Consider the following 17,078-nt stretch of genomic DNA (forward strand, 5'->3'; position numbering starts at 1 on the left):
TGTGGTCCTCAGCCCACTGCTGGTCCATCAACTTTTTGCTAACAATCCATGACAAGATAGGTACATGAAGTTAGAGAGAGCATGTCAACACTTTTCTAGCTATTCTACACTGCCACTATGCTTTTATTGTATCTTCAAAAGTATCACTTTTTAACGAACTGGAAAAAAACCAAACCAAATGAACAAAAAAACCTTGGTCTTTCACCACAGATAATTTGAGAAACACTGACCTAGCTCTTACAGTTTTAAACTTTTTGCGATTAGATTACAGTGAAAAACCAAGAGACTTCACAGTAAGAAAAGTAAAAACATTATCAACTTCTCTAAAGTTGCTTTAGAGCAAGTTTAGCCAAACAAAATGCAACTGGGTTGGTATTTCCACTAGGCAACCATGAGTTGATGCTGAGTGGTGACTGCCCCTCTGAGATGGGTATGCGCCCCCCAGATGACCGCCTCCTATCATTACCTGCCACTACCTACCTTCCCTGTGGGCCTCTGCGTCTGCACTTCAAGACAGCTGCAGCTCCATTCCTAGCCTCCTCCTGAATTCCAGCCCAACAACCACAACTGTCTTCTGGAATGTTCCCTTGGATGTCTCACCGGTCCCTCAGTCCTAACATGTCCATCACCAATCTCCTTCCCTCTCTGGCCCTGAATAGCCCCTCATGCTGTGTGTTCCCCATCCTCACAAGTCACCCTAACTCACACTTCAGTCACCTGAGTGTCATTTCCGGCTCCTCCCTCCCCTTCTACGATACAATCTTAATAATTCTTCCTTCCTTTAATTTGTTCATTCCCTCGACAAATGTTTATTAAGTTCTGGAGACAACAGCAAACAGGATAGCCCACCCCTCCAGCAACGCCTCAGTTGTCACCCCAGCCTCTTCCCCGCCCATCCCCCAGTTCTCTGTCTTCCGCTCTGATGACATGCTCATTGACACACCATTTTGCCTTCACTCCTCCCCCACTCCTGCCAGATTCACCGTTTTAAAATGGCATAATTTGCTTGGCTCAGGGGTAGATGGGGGTGTAGGGAGGTAAGGGAAGCCTTTTTAACGTATTTCTCCTTTCGTTCTGAATTGGTGTCTTGCGCTAATTAAAATTAAACTCTCCGCACCGCACGCGTAGAAATGAGGCCCTAATGCTCAGCAACCAGACAGAAAGCAAAAGATGAGTCCTTTCTATACTCCAGGCAAAGTTTCGTAATCCTGGGGGTTTAGGGTATTCCATTTCATTAAAAGAAGCCACTTAGATTTTAAAGATCCGTTGGGTCCTTTTCTTAAGGTCAAGACCTTAAGCAGCACCATTTGGTTTTTGAAAGGGCAACGCATCTAGTTTAATCCAAGCCACAGAGTTTCTGACCGTGAGTTGGCCCCCACAGGACAAGACAGGGGTCTGCCTCCCCTCCCCTCAACTTCCTACATTCTAATGCCTCTGGTCCAATGGAAGACAAACCTAGTCCTAAGTAGATCGTGCGAGTCAGTGCTCACCCCTCCATCATAAAGGGGGGGGGGATCTAAGGGGCAGAGCCCAGAGCTGAGGGCCTGAGGGCAAAGACCCTGAAAGCTCACCTGGACCATGGCTGGGAATGTGGCCTTCTCTGATGGGCAGCGAGGCCTAGAGACCTAGCCTCCACTGAGGGGAGGCCTTCAACGGGCTCTAAAATCTGTCTCCATGTACCAGACACAGTTACACCTGTCTGTCTCCCATGTGGCCTCTCCTCAGGCTGGGACAGCCCCCTCTCAGTCCCTGAGCATCACACAGAAGAGGCAGCATGGCCCGATGGTTATGGACATGGCTTCTGGGTCACAAAGGCTGGCTTCAACTCTTAGTCCTGCCTCTCACAGTTGTAACTGGGCAAACTGCATAGCTCTCTGTGCCTCAGTTTCCCCACCTATAAAAAGGGGCTAAGCCATCAGAGGGGGTGAGATGAGGGTTAAGAGTACAGTGTGTGTGAAGCCTGTTAGCACAGGGTCTGCACAGTGAAATCCCATTTAAAATTCAAATAAACCTACAGATACACAAATCTGGGCCAGTAGCATATAATACAGCCAGAGAGCCCAATCTTTTCCTTTCCTTTTCTTCTTCTTCTTCTTTTCTTGGGGCGGCGGGGATGGGGGGGTTTCTGTATTCTGCCACAGGGGCTCCAGCCAGTTCCTGCATCTTTGTAGTAAACCCCGCTGGAGTAAATCCCACCTGAGCTGGCTTGAGTAGGGCTCTGTTTCATGTCATCAAAAGAACCCTGCCCAGAACAGGCCTCCTCTTCTCTTTGTTCATCCCAAACTCCAGCCAAACAGAGCTTGACTCTCAGCCTGGAGCTTTCATTCCATGCTCCTATCCTTACCAAAAACAGTACTGTCCACCTCACCCCCTCATCCATCTCTCACTTTTCAGGACCCTCACTCTACACCACACCTCTCCAAAACCTTCCCCACTTGGCTGCAGAACCTCCCTGCTCCCCCCGAGTCCCAGTGCCACCTGCTGCTGTCTCCCCCGTAGAAAGACCTGTCCAGGGCTGCATTCTTGAACAGTTCCAGCCCCTGGGCAAAGCCCTCACCCTCTCGGAGCTCTTTCTTCCTGTCTAGAAGGGAGACATCACTGCCGGTGGGACCTCTTGACCAAAATTACTGTGAAGCACAAACCAGAAAATATGTGTAATGACTGCAATCTTCAAAGGGCTTTCCAAACATTCGAGCACTTTCCCAAGAAGCTCCAAAGCACATAAAGGAATTTGAAGATGAACATGTAAGCCCTTTATGTGACATCCTTCTGTCTCTTTACAATCTCCTGGGAACTCCGAAGAACAGGAAATTCCAAGGGGCCCCCCAAATCCACCAGCAACACAAGACAGGCTCTGGAAGTACCTGGCGGCCAAACCTTTGTCTCATAGGAGCAAAGGCGGCAACTCTGCTTTCCAACAGCCTCCAGACTCTTTGTCCCTGGAGCGTTCGGTTCGAGGCCTTGGAACACATAGTCTCTCCAAATCTGCCCATAAATCTGCCTTTTAAATGTTCTGTGGTCCATAATAAATAATTTACATAAAGGGCTGGTTGGATGGAGCACAGCAGGAAACAAGAGGGGAAAAACAAAAAGCGGTAGCCCAGATTTAATTTGAGCAGCTAAAGTGCTCAGAGAAATCATCAGACCACACTGAAAGGAACAGAGTCATCGTGCTATAATTCCCTTCGCCCTCTGCGGAAAATCATGATGGAGAGGGCCTGTAAATTACAGCACCTTCGGCTCATTTTACATGACACAGATACAGATGATTTTATTTTTCCTAATTGAGGAAAATAATGAAATCTCCTTTCCCTCCTGCCATCCATGTTCTCTATCCAAAAGTTCAGCTAATTTAAAACATTCGGTGGAAAAATAATACTGGGCCATTGTTCTTAAGAAAAAAAAATCTAATCACTTTGAATTTAATTCTAATATGCAGAGAATATGAGCTTATCCTGTGTGATGGTACAATGACAAAATGAGTTAATTACCATCTCGTCCTAAGACGGATCTGCTTGTCATAGGAACGGGAGCCATTCGTTCACACAAAATAATGACCCAGATAAAAAGTAATGACTGTAAGCTAGAGCCGCCGGGGGCACAGCTTCATCTCGGCCTAAGTGAATGGCAATTAACAAGTGTCACCACTCTCTCTCTACAAATAGGGACCAGGCTCGTCATTAAATATTTACGGAAAAGACACAAATGGTTTTTAGTATATTTCTTCCCAGGAAGCTCCCAGGGTCTTCTACCTGTGTGATGACAGAAAAATTTATACGTGTGTAAAATTCTGCCATCAGCTAGAATAGCTGTTGATCCTACAGGGGGCATTCGGTTCCCCTCCGCTCTTTTGATCACAGAAGTGGTGTCTTCTCCAGAAATCGTGTCTAACAACAGTAAAGAAGAGCAGAGGGAAGGAGGTCCAGACCCATCCTTTTGTCCCTCTTCTCCTGGTTGTCACAGCCACTGGCTGAGAAACTAAAGCCACACCCTGCACCAACGGCCGGAAACGCTGGATGCTTCCAGGCCCGGCCCTCGGCCACACTGGACAGTGAGGGACAAATGGCAGGACGATCTCAACACCCCCTGAGTCGTTGGCAGGAAACTTTACCGGCACCTGCTGACCATGACTATGAACCACCTCTCTATTGAGAGGAACGGTGGTGAGAGATGCTGGGATACACATAAGGAGACAAACTCTGGGTTAGGAATCTCCTAGTGTGCAAGGTGTCTAGTCTGTCGGGACCCAATGCTTGTTTGAAAACCAGCGGTATTGCAGGGGCAGCATGGCACCATGGGCTTTTTAAAGTATATAATTTTTCAAGTGTTAAAAACATAATTCCTATACAAGCATAGAATGAGCTAATTATTAAACAAAGTATCAGATACTGATGTGCACACGAGTGTACACACACACACACACACACAGATGTCTACCTGCACTACAGACAGTACACACACCAGTATCTGAGTGCCCACTAATCAGGCTGCTTTCTCCTTAAGACCTGCTATGCGCACAGTGTAACGGGCCAGTCATGAATGATCTGGTATGGTTAAGACAAAAGTACCAAATCATATGCATTTTTGTTTATTTTTTAAAGATTTATTCATTTATTTACGAGACAGAGAGAGACACAGAGAAAGAGAGAGAATACACATGTGTAGGGGGAGGGGGAGGGGTCGAGAATCTCAAGCAGGCTCCCTGCTGAGTGCGGACCCCGACACAGGGCTCAACCCTACAATCCATGAGATCATGATCTGAGCCAAAATCAAGAGTCAGCTGCTCAACTGACTGAGCCACCCAGGCACCCCCCAAATCATATGTTTTTAAAAGAGCATACGTGACAGTATGGACAGAGCCTCATACGTTCATCTTACCCACCTACCCCTCAAATATTCCAAGCATCCGAGTCTTGATTACAAGCCTATTTCTAAAACGACTTTTCCCCAGGACTCAGATCATGGGGTAAGCTCCACCCCTAATATATCACTACCCAAGTTTATTAGAATATTTTATCTGCATCAATCCAGAAAAGAGGGCCCCATTTATATAGACATCTACATGACTTATACAAATACTTATTTGTCAGGCTTATGCGTGTGTGAACAAAAAATGCCTTTTCCCCATTTCTTAAGTAATGATCTGAATTCCACTAGAGCAGAAAGAGTCTCCATCGTCCTAGTAAAACGATCAGAAATGCTGACCTACAAGGTCATCTGACTCCCAGGCTCCAGGTCTTAGCACCCCCCACCCCCATACACGAGGGGTTATTCCTAGGGCGGTTTTGAGCCTGAACAACACTCAATCAACATTGAAGGGAGGAAGACAAGAAGGGAACAATAACTAAAGAGTCACCGGGTGTTTATAGAGACAATCTAATTACTTCACTCTTCTGCAAAAATCCTCTGCATTTACAGTGGAATCCTGGCCTCCCCTCACCCCTTGCACTCCCTTTCTCTCCCAAAGCTTCTCTGATCTTTTTTCTCCCCTCACTTGCTCCTGCACCAGGCCCTCACACGTGCTGCTCTCTCTCTTTGGAAGGCTCACCAACCTTCTCTGTGCAGCCCCATCACTAGGTTACTCCTCCTCATCCTTTCTCTCTTGGCGCAGGGACCTCGCTGATAGCCAGACCACGTGGTGTCTGCTGGCCCCTTCCCCTGCTGCCCCCTGCTGGTAATGCTCATCACACTCCTCCAGGGCCTGCCTTCCAGGTGTGAGGACCTGACGGCAGGACCTCAGCCATTTCCTTCTCTGTGTCCAAGGGCCAGCAAGCAAGGACTATTTCGGGCCCAAAGTTGACGGCCAACACTATTTATTAATGAATTCACTAATGGACAGATTGAATCTCAAACAAACCATCATCACCTCCACAGGACAGGGAACTGTCAATTATCGTGGAAGACTGGGTTCAAGGTAAGCATTAAGGAATGAACTTAGCCTCAGTTTGGGCGAGGACATTCCGTCTGCAGTATATGTCATACTGAAACTCAAGTGAACCCTGCAATGAGGCAGGAAACCTCACAGAGCATGAAGAGAAGTTCAAAACCAGACACATTTCTGGGCAGAGAATGATTCTCCTGCAACTAGGCCATTTTCTCTGGTATAACTGCATGCCAGTGGCCACAGAACTCTGCGGTGTTCTCACACTAGAAAGAAAGGTGGCTCATGGTAATGAAGACCCACAGGACAAGTGGAAGGTGGGATCTGGGCTAGGCGGGGGGTCACACCACCTCGAAGGTTTGAAGGGAGTCCGAGCAGTGGGCCCACAGGCCTGTCAGCTATTAATCCCACTCCAGCCTTAAAAGACAGGGTCCAAGGTCCTGCCTGACTCTGGACTCAGGCAGAACTCTTGTTCTGAGTCATCTTCAGCCTGAGCAATGTGTGTACGGTGTGGGGGTTGCACCCCTGTGGGGCTGCTCAAAGACCCAGGTCCAAGGAGGCACTGGCTCCTGTCCCAGCATGTGGAGTGTGGCCGAAGCGCCCTAAGCCAGCCCCCGCCAGTTCACACTGCAGACCTGGTCAATTGTCTCCTGACTACAGGACTCACCTTCTTAATGAACTCTGGGATGAGTTTTTGGCCTGTCAGGTGGTCTAAGGAGGAACAGCAATCTAATTCCAAGATGTAGCGTTCATTGTGAAGCTCACTTTTCTGAGATCTGAAGAGAGGAAGAAAACACACAAAGATTAAGATTTTGCACTATATGTATATATATATATATATATATGAATTGTTGGGTATTTAATGAAACCCCAAATTCTTTCCTGAAAGTAAATATCAAAAAAGGACTGCTGAAAAATAATTTATAGTAAAACTCAAATGATAGATATATATTAAATTATACACATCATGGAAAGACCTCCAAGACATAGTATCAAGGAAAACACATCATTCTAGAAATTTAGGACAATATAGCCTATGCATTAAACAACACGCACACCCATGATGTTTATTTCTCATGGGTTTATATCTGCCAAGGCCTAGACAAAGAGGCACACCAAACCACTAGCAGCATTTACCTCTGGAGGATGGAGAGGGTCTGCATGGAAACTGGATCTAGGGGCGGCAGTGATAACTGAAAGTGACTTAAGCTACATCCCTAATTTTTTTTCACTTTTTCTAAAAAGAATATATTCTAATAGCATTTAGAAAATTAAAATTAATTTTAAAAGTCTTTCAAAAGGGTCCACCCTTACAGAAGGCACTCTGGTAAAATCTATCAAATTAAAGACTCACTAAAGAAAGAAAAGAAGGCAACTAAAGTTCTGGGGAAAGAGTGGGTATAAAGGTTGTTTGTGGCAAGTAACTGCAGGGTCCTGGTTGGCGCAGAGGTGTCCAGCGTGGCCTGGCCATCTCTCCACACAGGTGGTGTGGCCACTTCCCTCTTTCCCACCACGCAGATGTGTATATGATGCAACACTATGTGCATTCAGGAGAGCCAGCAGTAGGTGATCACCAGAAGGAACTCCCACCACTTCATGCCATTCCTTTGAGAGGCTCCTATATGCCCCGTACATGGGCCTAAGGAACTCCTGAAAGCCATATGATTATCAGAAATGGAAGGTGATTCCTGGGACCACCAAGCCAGGCATAAGGCAAGAGGAAATGGATTGCCACTAAGGGTCAGCAAAGCATGTACACTCTCCCTGGGTAGCCGGTCATGGGGATCAGGACTGAGGGACCAGGGCTCTGGGCTCTGTCTAGAGTTTCCAGCATAAGCACAGCCACTCCCCACTGGCCAAGGGCTCTCTCAACCCACTTAATGAGGAGCTCGACCAAAGAGGGGCCCATGCCAGCTCCTATAAGAGCAGGTGTGGCCAGAAAATTCTTAAAGTGGGCACTTTCACACCAAACTCCTAATACACACATATCCTACCAAATAAGTGGTTGTGAATATGAATATTTGCTTTATTTTAAAAATGAATTTCTAAGATTCTTGTATATCATTAAAAACAATTTACGCTACCATTAACCATCTGGGTATGATTTACATGAAATTCAAAAGTGAAAAAATTTAAAAGAGAATTTGGTCTTTCCCAGGTGCCCAATTGTGATTGGATAAGCAAACATCAATAGCATATCTTGATTTTATTTTTCCTCCTAACACATCCTTTCAGGAGTAGGGATTGAGGCAAATACTTTTGAAATGTAAAAGAATAAATGGATTACAAACTGGTCAAACTTGAATAAACCAACTCCAAAAGAAGAAATCAGTTCTGTGCCCCAGCCTTTTTGCATTAAAACTTTGTCAGAGACTAGACGGCGTGTTCTCGTTTTTTCCCCACATTCTCATCCTCTACCACCCCCCAAACAAAAGACATATTAAGAGGAACTAAAGTAGAAGATTTCAGACTTTTCAAAGAGAAGACTTGGTCATGACATTCTGTCATGGGTATTTGTGGGGTCTCAACAAAGACAGGCATGGGAGGAGAGTGTTCTAAGATTTGAAATCCCAGCTGCTCTGTCACATGAAGACAAATGTCAGACTGTGCAAGGTTATTTATAAACACCCACTGAGATTTTAAATGAGTAGGTTGAAAAACAGTAATCATTTTAAATAAGTCGACACCATATCCACTCAGTAAAACAATCATAAAATGAATGGAGTCTGTCTTTAAGCAACTTACAACCCAGGTTCATAAGGAATAATCTTTAGTACAGGATCTACCTGTACTAAAGGTAGTTACCTTTAGTAACTACCATCTTTGGTTCTAGAACAAGAAGTACTATAGGAAGGACGGCAGCTCTGGTTCATTTCATCAAATAATTTGCTGTCACATCTGAACTGAAAGGAGCACAAAATATCTACAAAAATGGGTATTATTACAAATTTTCTAGATGAAACATGAAAAATCACATCTTGACCTATAGTCTTGGCAAAGAAAATCCAACGGTGACTGAGGGAATAGATGAGCAACTAATAGGCAGGGGAACCTGTCTTTAGAAATTGTCTCCACAATTTAACCACAGTAAATATGGTTGCTATGGTGAACACACCCTAAGGTGACCTCTTTCTCCCAGTTATCTCTACCTGCTGGTGTTCATGCTGTTGTAAAACCCTCCCCTTGAATGAGGGTAGGACCTGAACTTTGCTTCTAACCATAAGAATATGGCAAAGAAGATAGGGTGTCACTCCTGTGATTATGCTATGCTGTAAGGCTCTATTTTAGCAGACTGGAACTACATACTCCTCTTTTTGGCTTTGAAGAAGTTAGCTGCCATGTCATGAAAGGGCCATTGTGGCAAGGAACTGTGGGCAGCCCCTGGCCAACAGTTGGCAAGAAACAGGGATTTCAATTCTATGACTGCAAAGAGATGAATTCTGCAGAGAACCTAAGGGAGCAGTGGAAACAGATCTTTCCCCAGTTGAGCCTCTGTTGAGACCACAGCCCAAGCCAACACCTATACTGCAGCCTGATGAGACCTGATGCAAAAAACCCAGATAAACTACAGAAACTCTGGGATAATAAATGCATGTTGTTTTGAGCCACTAAATTTGTGGCAATTTATTACAAAATATAGAAAAATTATACAGTTGCTGACTAGGAAGACATGACGGCTTCATGTTTTCCCACTGGTAACCAAGTCCAGGCCCAGGCCCACAAGATCCATTCAGAATACCTGAGAGCAGCCTGAGAGGAGTCACTGACAGGTGATGAGTGTTCCATGTCTCTGAGGGCAAGGACCACCCTGGGAGAGAGAAGTGGCTCCAGGGGCCAAGGTGTGGCCCTCCAAGGGATCACATCAGGAGGGAATAGCTACTCTACAGTCAATCGAGTTCCTAAGGAAGAAGCATTAACAGGAAACTCTCAGCTGAAGAGGGATTTGCCACCCTCCTATGAGGGAGGGGAAACACCACTTATGTTTCCCCGAAGGCCATGTCCTTGCGTTATTGTGGAAAGGGAAATGAGAAACCACCAAACTTCCCCTGGACTGAAGTTGTGATGGCTTCCACTTCTGGAAAGGACAGAGAGATCAGGGTTTAAACAGTAAGAAAAAGGAGGGACATAGAATGCATTTCTGGAGATGTAGGATTAACGACTTAAAGCCTCCCTCATCTGGAAATTAACACCAAATACTCTGAGATTAAATGTGAGCGCTCTGAGAAGAGCACTGCTAATGATGAAATATGCTTCACCACCTTCCTCCATGACCTATTCCATAATGTCTTCCACATTTACCGGTTACAGGCTACAGGTGCTAAAGCAAACTAGAGGTGGGTCAGTGAGAACTAGAGGTCAATGACACACCTCTAGTTCACTCTGGACAATTTAAACCACCTCTAGGTGACTTTGGATGATTTATTTAAACTTTTTGTGTCTCAGTTTCTTTCATTGTTAATTGGGAATATTATGAGTAGCTGTCACTTAGCATCACTGTAAGGGCTAAATAAGACAAAATCATGTAAAGTTCTTAGCACAGGGCATGGCAGAAGGTCTGGGCTCAGCAAACATTAGCCACTGCTGACTAGTGACTATCATCTATAATTGCATTCTTTACTTTCCACACACTCTTCACAGTTCATAATTATTCATTCGATGAATACTGACCATAACTACTACTATGTGCCACGCACTATTCTTTAGCATATATCAACAGACAGAGAGACAAAAATCTCTGCCCTCACGGAGCTTACAATCTAGTGGAGGGGGACAGGCAAAAAACAATAAATATATATGAGCATATAATAGTATGTTCGGCGGGGATAAGTATAGAAGAAAAAAGAAACAGAGCAAGGTGAAGAGAATCAGGAGTGTGTGAGGGAGTTTGCAGTTTTGTTGTTGTTGTTTTTAAAGATTTATTTATTTGTTTTAGAGAGAGAGGGAGAGAGCACGCATGAGCAGGGGGAGAGGCAGTGGGAGAGGGAGAGAGAATCCTCAAACAGACTCCCCGCTGAGCATGGAGCCTAATGCAGGGCTTGATGCAGGGCTCAATCCCAGGACTCTGAGATCATGACCTGAGCCAAAATCAAGATTCAGCTGCCCAACAAACTGAGACACCCAGGTGCCCCTAGAAGCTGCAGTTTTAATGAGGGTGGTCTGGGCGGCCTCACTGAGAAGGTGACATTTAGAATAAAGATCAATGGGAAGTGAGGGAGTTGGCCATGCTGATATCAAGGATGAAAGCATCCAGGCAGAGGGAACAGCCAGTGCAAAGGCCCTGAGGCAAGATAATACAAAGAGGCCCTGTGGGTGGAGCTCAGTGAATAAAGGGCATAGGAGGAAGAGAAGACAAGGCCAGAGAGTCAATGGGAAGCAAGGTAAAGTAGACCTTATAGGCCATAGCGAAAATAGTAGTTTTTACACAGAAAGACAGGGAAGCCCTTGGAGAGTGTTGAATAGAGAGGTAACATAATCTGGTTTATTTTACAAGCTCCCTCTGGCTGTAGGAGGCAGCTAAGGGACTAACTCAGTGGTCCAGCAGGGAGATGATGGTGGCTTAAAGTAGGTTTTTAGCAGTGTAGCACAGTCACAAAGGCTGGATTCCGGATATATTTTCAAGGTGGAACCTTTAAAACTTTCTCGTGGGGTGTAGAAGGAAGAAAGCTGATGAGGATGGCTGAGAATTTTAGTCCCAGCAACTGGGAGACTGGATGAAGTTGCCACAACTATGATGGGAAAGCTTGTGGGCAGCATAGTTTTGGGGGAAGGTCAATAATTCAGTCAGATATGCTGAATTTGACTTACTCAGCAGACAGCTAAGTAGAGATGTCTGGTAGACAATTTAATACATATTCCCATCTGGATTTCAGGAGAGGGGCTGGAGATGTAAATTTGAGTCATCAGCTTTCCGATGGTATTTAAAGCACAAGACTGGATGAGATTTCAATTAATGTAAAGAGAGAATAGTCAAAGACTGACCCTTGGGACCCTCCACCATGAAGACATTGGGAGAAAAGAGAAGAAAGCCCAAAGGAGAAGAGAGAGAAACCATAGAGGAAGGAAGAAAACCAAGAGAACATGCTGTCTGTCCTGAAAGTAAAACATAGGAAGCATGTCAAGGGGCAAGGTATGGGCCACCCTGTCAACTTCTTCAATTAACAGACTCATAATCTTCTCTTCAATTTACCAGTAGCCTTAAAATCCCCAAAGAGAAAGTGGATTTAGTCCATCCTATGGAAACAAGTACAAAGAAATCTGTTTATATTATGATTAAAATGGGTTGATTACCAAATAATCCACTGATTTGGGTCCCAAACAGCTTGGATCCTTGAAAAAATAAAAAACACCTTCATGCTGCTAGGTCATTTCTCAAAAACCACCTGGAGGAAAATTAACTGAAAAAAACTCTAACCCACTCTCACATCTTGAGGCCCCCACTTGTACACAGCATTGGACAGTTGAGGGGGGTTTATTTCCACTCCAATGGGATTTTCTGAAAGGAAGAGGAATAAAAAGGATATCACTGAGCAGAGATGTGATGTGCTGAAAGCCAAGAATACATAAGACAAAACAAATTCAAATTCTTAGTGTCACAACACAGTGGTAACAAGGCACATAAATATGGCATCCTGACTGTTTCAGATGCTGGAGAAGCAGCTAAGACTTCACAGCCCAGTTAAATTCTAAAAAGCCATCACAACATGACAAATAAATGTAGTGTGGTACACTGGACTGAGTCCCATAACTAAAAGAGGACATTAATAGAAAAACTGGTGCAATCCAAATAAAATCCACAATTTAGTTAAAAGTAATGTACCAGTGTCAATTCCTTAGTTTTGACAAAGGTACCATGGTAATGTAAGATAGTAATTAATGCTTGAGGAAACTCGATAAAAGACATAAGGGAATTCTCTGTACTTTCTTTGTAACTTGTATTAAATCTAATATTATTCCAAAATAAAATTTATTTTTAGAAAAGAAAGAAAGGCATTCTATAGTTTTTGGGCATATGTATTTCTGTTTTGACTCTGTAATATTTATTCTCTCAGTTATAAGTCTCTAGACTAAACTACCCCTACACCCCTGCCTGACTATACTTCTCCTATCAGAGACCCCTCAAATCACATCAGGGAAATATCTAAAATAACTGGGCCTGGAGGACAAAAGGAAAATGGCCTTTGATGTGTCCCAACTTCAAGCACTGGAATAATCCAACAAGAAACCTTGGGCTCTGTGAATCAGATAGGGTTTCTTCCACAGGGCAGGCATCCTCAGCCCTGGCTGCATTCACCTTTGGAAGCACTTGGGGAGCACTCATAGATTCTGATTGACGGGTTTTAGGTATGCCTGGGCAAAGGGGCTTTGGAAACTCCCAGGTGATTCTAATGTGTGGTTGGAGTGAAGAACCACAGCCCAGGCAGGGTGTGTTGTATCTGCTACTGTCCTGGAGATTTTCCCCAGCCAGGAACTGAACATGCCCATGGAAAGAGAAAACACAGAAAGAATGACTTGTAGAGACCAATAATGTAGACTTTTATACCCTCAGAAGAAAACAAACCTTCCAAAGAAAAAAAAAAAAGACCAGAGATTAAGGAAATATAAAATAAGAATGAGGACCTTTCTCTATGCCTCTTTTGGTGAGAAAAACTCAAAAGTATATTCAACTTCTTGCTCCTCTCAGTTCCTTTTACTTTTTTATTATGGTTAAAACTTATGTAAAAGAACATTTACCATTTTAACCATTTTTAAGTATACATTCAATGTCATTAAGCACATTCACAAGGCCGGAAAACCATCACCACTATCCATTTCCAGAACTTTGTCATCATCCCAAACAGCTCTCACTTATTTGACACCTTACAAATGGGATGCGGGCCAAAACTGAATAGAAAAATTTTAGGGGCGCCTGGGTGGCACAGCGGTTAAGCGTCTGCCTTCGGCTCAGGGCATGATCCTGGCGTTATGGGATCAAGCCCCACATCAGGCTCCTCCGCTATGAGCCTGCTTCTTCCTCTCCTACTCCCCCTGCTTGTGTTCCCTTTCTCGCTGGCTGTGTCTATCTCTGTCAAATAAATAAATAAAATCTTTTAAAAAAAAAAAGAAAAGAAAAATTTTAAATACACACTGGTAGGGGCGCCTGAGTGCCTCATTCGGTTGAGCATCCGACTCTGGATCTCAGCTCAGGTCTTGATCTCACTGTGGTGAGTTCAAGCCCTGCTTTGGGCTCGGAGCTGGGTGTGGAGCCTATTAAAAATAATGCTTATACAACAAACACATAAAAGCAGATTTAGCACTGAGCATTTGTGCACAAACCTCTCCTAATTGTAGGGCAGGAGAGCAAAGAGCCTCTATGCTGAAGTACCTCAGATACCAGCACAACTGGCCACAGATGTCGGAGTTGATTAAGGCCATAAGAAAAGACCACCTATTGTGTGTCACATTGACCTCATTACTCACACACAAACATCAACTGTCATAAAAACTGTGCAAATCGGAGCTGCGCTCATTACAACAATCACATCTGGCCAAGGGTTGTGCCGTCACTTCCCAGGCAGCCAGAGGGTCAGAAGGTCACAACAGGGATGCAAACTCAAAGACCCACAGGCACTGAGTGGAAGAGGATTTTTTTTTTTTTTACCAAAAATACATAATCTAGACACTCTGTTCTCACATAAGAGATATAGGAATGGTCTTCATGTCCACAGAGAAATAGGCTCCCTCTGCATTTTGTTCAAACAAAGAATCCTATCAGACACCTTCTCGCAATGCCATTTCTGAGAGCAGTGTGGTTGGAGAAAACCTGTCTCCTCCATGAGAAAAGTCACAGTGCAAGAGTGACGTTAAATGGTAGGCGCCATGTCACGATGGTGTTGGGGAGACAGTGGGAAGAGTGGAAATAATGGTAACCTTGGCAGTTTACAACCCAACCATGGCTAGGGATTCCAGGCCAGGGTTGCCAAAACTTCTAGTTTTTTTAAAGTCACTAAATTGTGTTTTTATGTCAGCCATAACTGTCAAATTGTGGCTCCGGACAATGTTTTTTATTACATTGGTCAACATCTTGGGATTGAATTTGACCTCCCGGCCACCAGTCTCTGGCCTCTCAGTAATGCACACAAAGCTCCCATGTGAGTCACAGGAGGCTGGATGCCAGGGAAGAGATAAGAGCGAGCAGATTATCTAACTGTATCGTAATCAGAATAACCAACCCATAAACTCAGTCGAGATAACTCATTCCTTATAATGACTCAGCAGATGCTTCCCCTCGGTGCTTCCCGCTAACCTGTGATCATGGCCAGGGCATTTACACAGCCCTTGCCAGCTCCTCACTGGCTAGGACATAACCCTTTGCTAAGCCACTGAAAGAACATGTTTGCAAGCAAAGACCAGACTGTCTATGAGTACTTTAAATATTCAAAATTAACACAGGCAAAAGGGTTAATCCTCAGATTACACTGACTAAATGCCAAGTAGTGAATTAAATACCCCTTTTGGTTTCATGAGCAGATCTGAAATCAGTCTACTAAAAAACAAATGTCTGTCGAAAAACTATTATAAACTATGCTTTTAAAAAATAAACATGTGAATAAATACTACCATATACACTACTTTTAAATAATAAACATGTAACAGATCTCACTTCAACTCATAAACCCCTTAGATAACTTCAAAGACCATGAGTTTAAACAACATCTCTTCTTTCCCAGGACACCAGGCCCAGTTTGAACTTGAGTTGTAAAAAAGAAAGGAGAGGATGTGCAGTTCCTCAATAGAACTATTTTTGCTTCACTTAGGAATAATCAGAAAGAAATGGTGGTAAACTCCAACTTAGATTACTAGGCACTTCTCCAACCAGGAAAAAAAAAATACTGAATGTCAGTTGACAGAAACAAATTCTCTATGTCTGGGAAACAGGAAGGATTTTTAAGAGATTTCCCCCAAGGCAATACCAAGTTCAAGTAGAATAATCAGAATGGCTTATTTATTTATTTATTTTTTGTAGTAGTAGAGAAGGAAATAAACTACAGATCTGAAGATTTGTCAAGGAAGGAAAAAAAGGCTTTTTCTAGTTTCATTAACTAATGTAAAACTAATGACAATAAAAAGATCTGTGTATTCATTCACCTGTTCATCACCTTCTTGACCACTGACCACATGGAAGGCACTGAGTTAGATCCTGCCTTCAAGAAGCTTACAGTCTATGGGCATCAAACTATTTGATACTGCTATCTACTATATGCAAACCGTATAAAAACTGCAGTGTTACACGGTAGCTCAATTACTTTCAGCGTCAGTGATTAGGAAATTTTTTAAAAGGCAAGAAGTGTGTCAGCTGAGCCCAAAGCTGTATGGAAATTAGTCATGGGACAATGGATAAAAGGATATTCCAGGCACCAAGAAGAGAAATTAGTAAGGATATAGATGGAAAAAAGCATGAGTTACAGGATGGAAATAATAAATAGGTCAGTTTGGTAAAAGGTGAGGGCCGCCTATCACAACCCGCTCTGAAAGAGGAGCCTGGCGAACATCTAGATGAATCCGCTGTTCGGAGGGACGCGTGACACGTCTGCAGTGGGCAGCAGAGAAGCAAGAACCGTGCTGGGAAAGAAAGGATGAGGTGTGTCGCTACAGGATGGACTGGACTTCATTTTGAGGGAAAGGGGAGGCATGGATGGTCTTAGATAAGACACTTAAATACAGACTTTAGGAAGATGAAGCAAGTGGCATTGCGTACGACAGAAGAGGCAAAGAATGTTTTAGGAGAGCAGTAATGAGCTGAGCTAAGGTTTTGTAGAGGGAGTGGACGGATAGAAGAGAGAGTTTAAAGGTATTTTCCGTCTCTGCAATTGGTGGTAGTTGGGCTGGAGTGGGGAAGGGAGTAAAGGCTGCTTCCCAAAGATGCCCTCAGAACAATGGGGAAAAGATTTCCGATCATTTTATGACTCCTTCCCCTTGCAAAATAAATCAAATCTACCGAAAAAAAAAAAATGAAGCTGCTGGAGTAAAAAACTTCCCCTAATAGTGAAGCTTAAGAAATGCTTGGTGGCGGGGGGAGGAAGAAAAAATCCAAGTAAACAAATCCTAGCAAATCATTAAATGAAGCACCTAACTATATAGCCTATCAGGGGAGTTCTAAAGTAGGAAGTAGAAAGCAGCAGAAGAATGAACTCACAGAAGAGTCACTGTCTTTTCTTCT

The 17,078-nt window shown here is 43.9% G+C and overlaps 1 protein-coding gene across 1 annotated transcript in view; it reads right to left on the bottom strand.

Annotated features, from left to right (window-relative positions):
* The window catches only part of RFTN1 (raftlin, lipid raft linker 1), a 189,454-nt gene that overhangs the window by 79,476 nt on the left and 92,900 nt on the right, over window positions 1-17,078 (bottom strand). The window contains exon 4 of the mRNA XM_034662021.1: window positions 6,549-6,657. Within this exon, the coding sequence (XP_034517912.1) occupies window positions 6,549-6,657 (109 nt within the window). The remainder of the gene's footprint in view (window positions 1-6,548; window positions 6,658-17,078) is intronic.

This window comes from Ailuropoda melanoleuca, chromosome 6, assembly GCF_002007445.2.
Source record: "Ailuropoda melanoleuca isolate Jingjing chromosome 6, ASM200744v2, whole genome shotgun sequence".
NCBI classification, from domain to species: domain Eukaryota; kingdom Metazoa; phylum Chordata; class Mammalia; order Carnivora; family Ursidae; genus Ailuropoda; species Ailuropoda melanoleuca.